Raw genomic sequence first — 13,069 nt, forward strand, 5'->3', positions numbered from 1 at the left:
GGGTGTTTAGATCCTGTGACCATTTTATTTATTGAGTTGTTTTTTAAAATACATTTATCAAGGCATAATTAACATATAAAATAAAGTGGACATATTGAAAGTGTACCAAGTTACAAATTTTGACAAATGTATATCCTAGTGAAACCATAGATGATGCAGATATCCTCATGCTCCTTTATAATCCCTCCTTCCCTTCCCATTCCATCCTGCCCTGCCCCAATCTCCAGGTAACCACTGATCTGCTATCTGTACATTGATTAGTTTGCATTTTCTAAAGTTTTATAAAAATGGAGTCATACAGTATGTATTTTTTTGCCTGTGTCTTTTCACTAAGTATAATTATTTTGAGATTCAGCCGTGTTGTTGATGTGTATTAACAGTTCATTTCTTTTTAAAAATTGCTGAGTAGTATTCCATTATATGGTTATACCACAATTTATTTATCCATTTGCTAAATGATGAACATTTGGGTCGTTTCACATTTTTTGCTATTACAAATACAATTTCTATAAACATTTATGTACAAGTCTTGGGATGAACATAAGCTTTTATTTCTCCAGGGTAAATACCTAGGAGCAGGATAACTAGATTATATGATATATGGTAAGCATATGTTTAATATTTTTAGGAACTCCCAGACTATTTTCCAAAGTGGCGGTACCATTTTACATCACAGTATAATAGTGTGTTGGAGTTCCAGTTATTCCATATCCTCACCAATACTGAGCACAGTCTTTTCAATTTTATTCATTCTAATAAATATGGTACCAATGGTAGTACTTCATTGTGGTTTAAATTTGTGTATCCCTAATGGTTAATAATGTTGAGCATCTATTCATGTGCTTATTTGCCATTTGTATATATACTTTGATGAAGTGTCTGTTTACATGCTTTGCTCATTTTTAATTGAGTAGTTTTCTTATTATTAAGTTGAGATTCTTATACATATTCTGGATTGCAAATCCTTTATCGCTGCAGTCCCCAGCCCCTGGGCTGTGAACTACTACTGGTCTGTGGCCTGTTAGGGACCCAGCTGCAGAGCTCCACTGCCCCACCCCATGGAAAAATTGTCTTCCGTGAAACCAGTCCCTGGTGCCAAAAAGGTTGGGGACCGGTGCAGTTTATTGGATATGTGATTTGCAACTATTTTCTCCCAATCCATGGCTTGTTTCTTCATTTTCATAAAAATGTCCTTCCAAAAACAGTTCTTAATTTTAAGTCTATTGAATCAGCTTTTTTTGTTATGGCATGTATTATTTGCTATTATATTTTTAAAAATCTTTCACTAAGCCAGAATCACAAAGATTTTCCATGTGTTTTCTTCTAGAAGCTTTATGGTTTTGGGTTTACATTTTGGTCTATATGGTCTGTTCTGAGTTAATTTTTCTATATGGTACAAGGTACAGATTAAAGGGTTTTTTGTTGTTGTATTTTGGGTTTTTTTGCTTATGGATATCCAGTTGTTCCAGCACCATTTTTTCAAAAGACTGTCCTTTTTCCTGTAAATTGCCTTTGCAGCTTTTTCAAAAATCAATCAACCATATGTGTGTAAGTCTACTTTTAAACTGTATTCTGTTCCATTGATCTTTTTGTCTCTCTCTTTTTTTTTTTTTTTTTTTCCTGAGACACAGTCTCACTTTGTTGCCTGGGCTAGAGTGAGTGGCCATGGCATCAGCCTAGCTCACAGCAACCTCACACTCCTGGGCTCAAGCAATCCTTCTGCCTCAGTCTCCCGAGTAGCTGGGACTACAGGCATGCGCCACCATGCCCGGCTAATTTTTTCTATATATTTTTAGTTGTCCAATTAATTTCTTTCTATTTTTAGTAGAGACGGGGTCTCGCTCTTGCTCAGGCTGGTTTCGAACTCCTGAACTCAAACAATCCGCCCGCCTCGGCCTCCCAGAGAGCTAGGATTACAGGTGTGAGCCACCGCGCCCAGCCTGTCATGTTTTTTGAGTCCTTTGAATTTTCATGTGAATTTAAAAAATCAGTTTGCTAATTTCAACCCAAAGAAAGTCTGCTGGGATTTTTATAGGAATTTTGTTGACTCTAGATCAATTTGAAGAGTACTGACTTCCCCAAAATATTGAGTATTTGAATATAGTCTCTCCATTAGTTTAGGTCTTTTTAAATTTCTCAGCAATGTAGTAGCTTTCAGTGTGAAGGTCTTGCATGTCTTTTGTCAGATTTATCCTTTCATATTTTTAATGCTATTGGAATTGGTATTTTTAAACCTTGATTTCTGATTGTTCATTGCAAATATGTAGAAATAGACTTTTACTTCTTTTCCAATCTGTGTACCTTTTATTTCTCTTTCTTGTTTTATTGCTCTGGCTAGGACCTCCAGTACAATGTTAAAAAGAATTGGTAAGAGTGAATGTCCTTTTCTTCTCCATGATCTTGGGCAAAAGACATTAAATCTGTCACCATTTTATATATGTGTGTGTGTGTGTGTGTGTATAGATGTATGTCAGCTATAGGTTTTTCATAGATACTATCGGGATTGGAAGTTCCTTTCTGTTGAGAGTTTTTATTAGGAATCGATGTTGGATTTTGTTCAATGCTTTATCTGCACTCACTTAGATTATCATATGGTTTTTCACTTTGATTCTGTTAATTAGTGCATTATATTGATTTTTTAGTGTTAAAGTCTTTGCATTGCTGGTATAAACCCTAGTTGTTCATGGTGTATAATCCTTTTTATATGTTGTTGAATTCACTTTGTTATTATCTTTTTAAGGATTTGTGTCTGTGTTCCTGAGGGTACTGATTTGTTGCTTTTTTTTTCTGATGTCTCTGGTTGACTATCCTGATAATGTTGGCCTTTTAAAATTATTTTGGAAGTGTTCCTTCCTCTATTTGCTGAAAGAGTTTGCATGTAAGATATGACATTATCTTCTTTAAATGTTCGATAGCATTCACCAATGAAATGTCTGCGTCTGGAATTTTCTTTGTGTAATTGAATTTAATTACAAATTCAATTTATTTAATAGATACAGTACTGTTCAGATTTAATGTTTCTTCAGGAGTCAGTTTTTTTTGTTTCATTTCATTTTTGAGACAGGGTCTTGCTCTGTTGCCCAGGCTTGATGCAGTGGTGTCATCATAGCTAACTGCAACCTCAAACTCTTGGGCTCAAGCAATCCTCCTGTCTCAACCTCCCAAATAGCTGGGACTACAGGCGCACACCAGGACACCTGACTAATTTTTCTATTTTTAGTAGAGATGGGGTCTCGCTCTTGCTCAGGCTGGTCTTAAACTCCTGAGCTCAAGCGATCCTTCCACCTTGGCCTCCCAGAGTGCTAGGATTACAGGCGTGAGCCACCGCGCCCAGCCTGGAGTCTGTTTTACTACTTCGTCTTTCAAGCAATTTGGCCATTTCATCTAAGTTGTCAACTTTATTGAAATAAAGTTATTAATCATATTCCCTTATTTTGATTTTAATGTCTGTAGAATCTGAGTCATGTTCCCTTTTTCTTTTTCATTGATTTTTCTTCTTTTTCTAGCTTCTTAAGGTGGAAACTTAGATCATTGATTTTGGACCTTTCTTTTTAGTATATACATTTGAAGCTATAAACGTGGTTAGAGATAACTCTCGTCCCAAAAAATGTCAATTAAGTTAAATGGGTTTATAATGTTCAGGTGTTCTGTATGCTTAGTCACTTTCTATTAGTTTGTTTTTGAGATAGGGTCTCAGGCTGGTCTCAAACTCGGGCTCAAGGGATCCTCCCGCCTCAGCCACTCAAGTAGTTGAGATTGCAGGTACATGCCACCATGCCTGGCATGATTTTCTATTTGCTTTACTAATTATTGAGAGAGGAATTTTGATGTGTCCCACTATAATTCTAAATTTGTGTATTTCTCCTTTCAGTTCTGACAGCTTTTGCTTCATGTATTTTTCAGCTGTTTTACTGGGTTCATGCACACTTAGGATAATGATGTCTTAGTGATGTACCGACCTTTTTAACATGAAATGTTTCTCTTTAATTTTTATAGTATTTGGGAAATAAAAACTTTGACATTATATATAAAATCTCCTTTTTATGATTAGCGTTTTATGGTATATTTTATTATATTCTTTTACTGTTTACATACCTGTGTCTTTATATTTAAAATGAATTTCTCATATAGTTGGGCCTTGTTTTTTTAATCCAGTCTGACCATCTCTGCCTTTAATTGGCTTGTTTGGACCATTCACATTTAATGTAATTTTGATGTGACTGTGTTTAAATTTATCGTGATGCTGTTTATTTTCTATTTTTCCCTTTTGTTCTCTTTTTCCCCCCTGTTTTCCTGGTCTTTTTTTAGGAGTTTGATTTATCCCTATTTTTAGGTTATTAGTTATATCTCTCTATTTTGTGGGGATGTGATCTAAGCTTTACAATATGTATCTTTAATTTATTATAATCTACTATCAAATAATATCACATCACTTTGTGTATTATGTAAGAAATTTCAAACACTATACTTCCATTTCTCCCTTTCTCATCCTGTGTGCTATTATTGTTACAGATTTTAGTTCTACGTATATTATAATCTCCACAATACATTGTTATTTTTGCTTTAAACAATCGACTATCCTTTAAAGAAATTTTTAAATGGAAAAAAAGATTATTTTTATGCATGCATTTTACCTTTTCTGTTGCCTTCCATTCCTTTGTATAAATCCATGTTTCCATTGGATATCATTTCCTCTGCTTAAAGAACTTACTTTAATATTTTATATATTCAGGTGTACTAGTGACAAATACTTTCAGCTATTATTTGTCTGTAAAGATTTTTATTTTGCCTTCATTTTTGAAAGATATTTTTGCTGGCTAACAAATTCTAGGTTGACAGCATCTTTCAGCACTTCAATGGTGCCATTCCATGGTAGGCACAGTGGCTCATGCCTGTAATCCCAGCACTTCGGAAGGCCAAGGAGGGAGGATCACTTCAGCTCAAGAGTTTGAGGTTGCAGTGAGCTATGATGACGCCACTGCACTCTAGCCAGGGCAACAAGGCAAGACCTTGTCTCAAAAAAAAAAAAAATGCTGTTGTCCATTTTCTTCTGTCTCGGTTTCTGACAAGAAGTTTGAAGGCATTTATCATCATCCCTCTATACATAATGTATCTTTTTCCTCTGGCTGCTTTTAAGATTTTCTCTTTATCACTGCTTTTCAGCAATTTTATTATGATGTATCTTGGTATGGTTTTCTTTGGTTTTCTTTCTTTTCCTGCTTCAGATTTAAAAACCAAGTTTGTCAGAGTAAATCAAAGAACAAGACTGAGCTATATGTTGTCTATAAGAAACCTACTTTAAAGACACATATAGATTATAATGTAATATAACATAAATGGTTAGAGAGAGATGTACCATATGTTATGGGCTGAACTGTGCCCACCTAAGATTTATATGTTGAGGTCTTAAGCTCCCACTACCTCAAAATGTGGCTTATATTTGGAGATAGGGGCTTCAAAGAAGTGACTAAGCTGGGCACAGTGAAGCACACCTTCTAGACCCAGGTACCTGGGTACTTAAGCCCAGGAGTTGGAGACCAACCTGAGCAACATAACAAGACCCCCCTCTATAAAAAATAAAACAAGATAATTAAGGTTAAATATGGTCATTAGGGAAGGCCCTAAATCAATATGACTGGTGTCCTTAGAAGAAGAGGAGATTAAGACACGCCGAGGGAAGGCCATGTGGAGATAAAGGGAGAAGATGGCCATCTACAAGCCAAGGGGAGAAACCTCAGAATGAAAACCAACCCTGATGACTCCTTAGGAAATAAATGTATGTTTTTTAAGCCACCCAGTGTGTGGTACTTTGTTATGGCAACCCTAGCAAACGAATATAGCAGACTAATACTCATCAGAAGAAAACTAGAGTAGCTATATTGATTTAAGACAGAGCAGACTTCAGAGCAAGTAATATTATGAAGGATAAAGTTGCATAATGATAAAGGGGCCAATTCTCCAACAAGACATAACAATCCTTAATGTGTAAGCATCTAACAACAGAGTATCATGACACATGAGGCAAAAATCTGATAGAACTCCGAGGAAAAACAGATGAGTCCACTATTACAGTTGGAGACTTCACCCCCTATCAGTAATGGACAGATCTAGCAGGCAACAAAATCAGTAAGAAAATAGTTGAACTCAGCAGCACCATCAATCAACTGGATATAATTGACATCTATAGAATGCTTCATGCAACAACAGCAGAATACACAGTCTTCTTAAACTCCCATGGAACATTCACCAGAATAGACCACAGCCTGGGACATAAAATACAGTTTAACAAATTTTTAAAAATAGAAATCATGCAGTGTATGCTCTTAGGTCAGAGTAGAATTCAGTAACACTGGAAAATCCCCAAATATGTGGAAAGTTATACAATATACTTCTAAGTAACACATGGGTCAAGGAAGAAATCTCAAGAGAAATTGAGAAGTATTTTAAAATAAATTAAAATGAAAATACAACTTATCAAAATTTGTGGGATACAGTGAAAACAGTACTTGAGGGAAATTTATAGTACTGAATGAGTATACATATTAGAAAAGAAGAAAAATCTAAGATCAGTAATCTAAACTTCCACTTGTGAAAACTAAAAGAAGAGCAAATTAAATTCAAAGTAAGGAGCTGGCCAGTTGCAGTGGCTCACACCTGTAATCCCAGCATTTGGGGAAGACTACTTGAGGCCAGGAGTTTAAGACCAGCCTGGGCAACACAGCAAGAATGTGTCTCTACAAAAAAAAAAAAAAAATTAACCAGACATGGTGACATGTGCCTGTAGTTTCAGCTACATGGGAGGCTGAGGCAGGAGGATTACTTGAGCCCAGGAGTTCAAGGTTGCAGTGAGCTATGGTCATACCACTGCACTCCAGCCTGGGCAGCAGAGCAATACCTTGTCTCTAAATAAATAAATAGATAGTAATGTGCCAGTAAAATGAAGTAACTCTTAAATTTAAAACAAAATCCTCAGCAAAATATTAACAAATCAAATCCAACAATGTGTTAAAAAGAATTGTACACTGTCAACCAAATGAGATTTGTTCTAGGTATGCAAGGCTGGTTCAGCATTCAGAAATCAATTAGTATAATTCATCACATCAACAGGCTGAAGAAGACAAATCCACATGATTGTATCAATATATGCAGTAAAACCATTTGACAAAATCCAATACCCATTCATGATTAAAAAAAAAAAACAAAAAACCTTGCAAACTCGGAACAGAGAGGAACTTCCTCAACTTCATTTTTAAAAATGCAAATTAGAAGGGTAATAGAGGCTGGGCGTGGTGGCTCACACCTGTAATCCTAGTACTCTGGGAGGCCGAGGCTGGAGGATCGCTTGAGCTCAGGAGTTCGAGACCAGCCTGAGCAAGAATGAGACCACATCTCTACAAAAAACAGAAAAATTAGGCAGGGGTGGTGGTACATGCCTATAGTGCCTGTCTGTGCATGCAGGTCACTTGAGCCTAGGAATTTGAGGTTGCAGTGAGCTATGATGACACCACTGCATTCTATCCCTGGCAGCAGAGCGAGACCCTGTTTCCATTAAAAAAAAAAACTAATAGACACCTACTCCATGGCCCAGCATTTCTACTCCTAGGTGAAATGGGTGCATATATCCATCAAAAGATGTGTACCTAAATGTTCACAGCGACTTTACTTACAATAGCCAAAACCTATAATCGGCCCATATGTCCACCAACAAGAGAATTATAGTATGTTCATACATCGGAATATTAACCAGTAATAAAAAAGAATGAACTACTGTTGTATATGTAGAAAGGAATCTTACAGATACAATGTTGAGCAAAAGAAGCCAGAAATAAAAGAATACATACTGTATGAGTGTGTTTATATGAAATCCAGGAACAGACTAAATGAATTAATAATGGTAACATTGACTGGTAGGGGTTGTGAGATTACTTTCCAGGATACTGGAAACATTCTACATCTTGATTGGGGTGGTGGTTATTGCCAGTTGTTTACTCTAGAACAGGCTGATACCCTCTTATCAGAGCCAACTGTTAGATACTCATGAATTTTACAAGCTGGTTTCAAGCATGGGTAGCTTGAAACTGGCTGTGGTAAGGATTTTTATGCCATGAAAGTCTACCAGTGGTTTTACAAATTGGGGAAGTTTGGTTGATAAATATTTATCAGCACATTTACTGCTCACCAGCCCTTGGCCTCTGATTGTAGAAGGAACTTAGAGACACAGAGAGAGAAGGCCAGGGAGGTCCTTCTTTCATTCAGCCTAAGCCAAGGAGAGTTGGCAGTGAGAAAGTAGCATGCTATTTAACATGTTTTGGGCAAAGAATGTTACATTGTTTACTGCTGCCTAATATTTGACTTTTTCATCCTACCTTTAACCAAAGTACGTTTTCTCTGTATATTTTTAAAACTACTAAATGGTAGAGAAAAAAATTAATAGCACACCATCGCCTTTCCATAGACTCCTTTTGACATGTTGCTGAATTTATGTCCTTCTGATTTTGAGTAGTTCAAACTCTTACTCTTTTTGTTTCTGCTGCTTTAGGAGCATTCTGGAAGAGTTTTCCGACTCCAGTTTGATGAATTCCAGATTGTCAGCAGTTCACATGATGACACAATCCTCATCTGGGACTTCTTAAATGATCCAGCTGCCCAAGCAGAACCTCCCCGCTCCCCTTCTCGAACATACACCTACATCTCCAGATAAATAACCATACACTGACCTCATACTTGCCCAGGTATGGAAAGAGTTATGTACATAGCACTGTACATAGGAGATGGAATACTGGGAGTAAGCTGTTGCGAATTCATGGAGCTTTCTCATGCCCTTCAACTCACCAAGTCCTGTAAAGCAGAGGAAGCAGACAACGTGAGACAGGGCTGGAGCTGCCACAGTGGGTAGTGCCTGTCACCAAGGTAGCCAGCCTTATTTCTAGATGATTCTGGGATCCCACTTGTGTGGTAGCACTAATCATTCCTGCCCTAGTCATCTGGTAGGATTGTTATGAAAATAAAATGAGATTTAAATCAGTTTGAAAACTAAGTACTGTAATGATCCAAAAGCCTATGATTTTGTGGTTCCCAGATCAAATAATAGCCGCGATAGAAGCCGGGCCGGTGGCTCAAGCCTGTAATCCTAGCACTCTGGGAGGACAAGGCGGGAGGATCACTTGAGGCCAGGAGTTCAAAACCATCCTGAACAAGAACGAGACCCCGTCTCTGCAAAAAATAGAAAAATTAGTGCGTGAGAATTATGGCACACACCTATAGTCCCAGCTACTCTGGAGGCTGAGGCAGGGGGATCACTGGAGCCAGGAGTTTGAGGTTGCTGTGAGCCATGATGATGCCACGGCACTATAGCCCAGGCAGTAGAGTGAGACTCTGTATCCAAAAACAAAAACCAAGACCACACACACCATAGAGACACCCTTTAAGCCAAGTAGATCATCTAATGTGTGAATGGAAATATCTCTTGGTGAAATTTCACACTGACATCTTGGCAGCTCTGCCTTGTTAGTATCATTCAGTTATAAAAAGTAGCTTTTTCGTCCTTATCCCCACTCTCCACCCCCTCCAAGATGAAGTCCTGTCTTTTGACCTCAGAAGTAGCTCTGAAGTTGGTGAGAACCCAGTGTACCTTCCACTTAGGTCTTGAACCTCTCACTCAAATAGGGGAAGGTTCTAAAAGTGCCCAGGTTGTCTGTACACATTACAGCATATTCAGGTCATACCTAGTGTCCTGACTAGTTCACACACACTAGGTTATCACTAGTTTGGGGAAAGCTATACTAGCTACTGGTGCACGTCGATGGTGTTAGGATTTCTCATTTCCCACACTTGACTTAGCTCTCGTGGCAGTACACGTTCATTACACTTTTCTGCACCTCTTTTTTGCGGTGTTCCTGCTGGGGGCGGTGGTTCACACCCATCTGGGCTCGCCTCAGCATCCCCTGCTCTCACAGAAGACATGTTGCTTCCTTGCTCCTCAGCCTCCTGAGCCAAGTCACATCGGCTGTGTGCCCTTGGACAGGGAGCTTCCCAGAGCCTGCAGTACCTACTCACAGAGCTCGTGTGAGGGCTGCACGGAGATACTGTATGGAAAATTGTTAGTGCTCAGCACAATGCCTAGCACATAACCTGCCCCCAGTAAAAAGTGTTCATTATTATCAATATTGTAATCACCACATACCTATGTCCTCTTTTGCCAAAATGCTCTCTTCTTTAGACTTCTATGGCATTTTGCCATTTTTACTATTCTTCCTGGCTCTCTGATTGTTTGTGTCTCCTTCCCCCCTCATTCCTAAAACATAGACATCCCCTGAGATGGCTTTTCTTCCTTATCTAAGCTCCCCTCCTTGGGAATAAGCTTGCCGAATCTCTTCCCACAGCATCAGCTCTCATCTCAATGTAGATGACGCTCACATTTCCATCTCCGGTTCTACCTCTGCGTTACTCTCCAGGCCACATGACCAGCTGTCATCTCCATATCTATCCTTGAAGGTACCGGGAGCACTTCTGGTGCTCCCATCCTCAGTCAGACTGCCCCCCTCAGCCACACAGCCAGGCCAGCTTCCCACAACTCCCCCACTTCTGTTAATGGCACCACTATTTTTATGGCTACTTGGGGTAGAGCACCCTTAGCCACCCCGTCCTGCTCTGCCATTCCAGGGAGCAGGTGAAAGCTATACCAACTGTGGTCACTTTAGCTTCAAGACATCACTTAGTTTGAACAGCACAGCCCTGAGCATGTCAGGGAGCCATGCCTTTTGTCTAAGTCCCCTTATTAGGCCACGTAGCCTTTGACCGAAGCTCCTGCATGGCATGGACAGAGAGCAGGTGTTAGGAAGAACCCTAAGCCTTTTTTCCAGTTGGCAACTAAGTGAATGTTCTTTTCCTCTTTAGAGCAGGTGAGAAATACAGGGAAAGGGGCTAATGACTGTTTGCTCTGTTTTCACACAGGACTCATTAAAGTTGCGGTATTTAACATATCTGCCAACACCAGGACGAGCAACAACAGTAACAACCAAACTACTACCCGGTTTCCCCGGACTAGCTGAGGAGCAGGGCTTTGAGACTCCCGTGGGGACACAGTTGGTCTGCAGTCGGCCCAGGACAGTCTACTCAGCACGGCTGACTGCTTCAGTGCTGCTACCAGAAGATGTCTTCTATCTTTCGTGAATGATTGGAACTTTTAAACCTCACCTCCCCTCATCTTTTCCCCTCTGCACCTATTTTTTCCCCATTTGGTTCCAGACAAAGATGACTTATAAATATATTTAGTGTTTTGCCAGAATCTCTCTTGCTTTGCCATTAAGCAGAAGAACTAGTTTCCCCGTATAGGCTACTGGGAGAGACCCACTTCTAGGGGAGAGGTGTATACAGCTTCAATCCAGACAGCACCCAGTGTCTCCCTGGCCAGAGCTGCCCAGCCTCACTATGCTTAGGAGGAGACAGAGCTCTCTCTGTATGACCTCCAGGGCAAGGAAAGAAAACAAGAATACACACACCGGAAGATCTGGGCCTCCTGCCTCCCTTCTCTTTCTCTGTTTCTGTCCCTCTTTCCTGCTACCCTCCCAACCACCCCCCAACCTGTTTCTCTACTCCACCTGAGAAGAAACTATGTGAAGAGAGTGTCCTCAGTTAGCATGAGGCAGATCAGCTAGAAAATGCAGCACTTGGAAGAGTTAAATACTGTTCAGCCAAAATTCCAAACCCAGGCTTTTGCTGCAAGTGACTCCGTGGCAACAGTGGATTCTTGGACATGATACTCTCATCATATTTGCAACTCTTCTCTCTTGTCCTTCTTCCTTCCGCCAAAGGTGGGGGTGGTGGGGGGAGAAATTTCCTGGGCTCAATCAGTGGCTGCATCTTTTCTGGACTCAGCAGTCTCCTCGATTCCATGTAGAGTGTGGAAAGGAGTTGCTGATTGCATTTCCTCTCATTAACAATTAGGTGTGTAATAAAAAGCATTGTACTTCATCTTAAATCACTGGTAAGGCTCAGCCTACGGAAAGGTTTGAAATGGCCAGAGCCAGTCGCTCGGTGCATTCTGCGTAATGGTTCCCATCTTAGATTTCCTCATCAGGGCCTGTGCACACCCAGGCGCCTGTATGTTGCCAAGACCACAATTGGAGTAGCTTAAGAGATGGTCAGGAGTAAAAACTGATTTTCTTTTTCATTTAGGCCAGTAAGTATCATCTCTCAAAAATTAATCTAACCATCTCATCCTTGCACCACAGAACCTTCCCTCTGCTTCGCCCACACCTGATTATGTGCAAAAGGGCAAAGCGGCCTGAGAGAGAGGATCAGGGTGAAGTTTGGCACACAGGGTTTATTAATGGGGCAGAAACTGCCTTCTCTTTCTTTTCTTCCTCCTCCTGGACTTATTTTGCTCTTCACTCTCCCCAACCAATAAAATTTCTCTGGCAGTTGGTAAACATGAACAAGTGGACCTCAGCAAGGGCCAGGCTCACCTGGCCACTTGGAAGGCAGCTGTGTGGGCTTCCAAGCCAGCGGGCTTCAGGTACAAGGACACTTGTGCCACACCGACCTGAGAGCACAGGAAGTACTATTAATGCACACCCAGCTTGTTTCCCCAGCACGCGTGGATCTGCACAAGCCATCTTGGGTGTCACGGGCAGGCCTGGCCAACACCCTGAGGCCATGATACACATTTCCCTTGGAAGCTGAGCAGTCAAGCCATTGTTTTCGATCCTAATCAAAGTAGCTGAGTTTAAGAAAGCCACTTTTTAACCCGCTGCTATAAAAACAGCAAAGTGAGGGCCAGTTGCAAGTGACCTAAAGCCAGGCTACCATTAGCTCAGCAGAGGGGAGCGGGGAGAGAGAAGCCCCTTCACTTTTCCTTCTGATTTGCAAGAAGGTAACGCTCTCCCAAAATGGGTCTAGACTGAATGTTGTTACTACATATTGAGAAGCAGGTTATGCATATGCATTTTACCTTTTCCCTTTCCTGCTTATGAGTACTTTTAAGCTTTTAGTTCCAGATTGTGTTCAGAAAATATTTCCCAATGTAGTGTTATGTTGTTGCCTGAGAAATATTTTCAGTATAATTCCC

The 13,069-nt window shown here is 40.1% G+C and overlaps 1 protein-coding gene across 1 annotated transcript in view; it reads left to right on the forward strand.

Annotated features, from left to right (window-relative positions):
• Nucleotides 1–11,287, forward strand: part of BTRC (beta-transducin repeat containing E3 ubiquitin protein ligase) — a 183,292-nt gene extending 172,005 nt beyond the window's left edge. The window contains exons 13-14 of the mRNA XM_012661758.1: nucleotides 8,540–8,732; nucleotides 10,954–11,287. Coding sequence (XP_012517212.1) covers nucleotides 8,540–8,701 — 162 coding nt within the window. The 3' untranslated portion in view covers nucleotides 8,702–8,732; nucleotides 10,954–11,287. The remainder of the gene's footprint in view (nucleotides 1–8,539; nucleotides 8,733–10,953) is intronic.
• The last annotated feature ends 1,782 nt before the right edge of the window (nucleotides 11,288–13,069 follow it).

The sequence above is a fragment of the Propithecus coquereli genome, unplaced genomic scaffold (genome assembly GCF_000956105.1).
Source record: "Propithecus coquereli isolate 6110/MARCELLA unplaced genomic scaffold, Pcoq_1.0 Scaffold73, whole genome shotgun sequence".
NCBI lineage: Eukaryota > Metazoa > Chordata > Mammalia > Primates > Indriidae > Propithecus > Propithecus coquereli.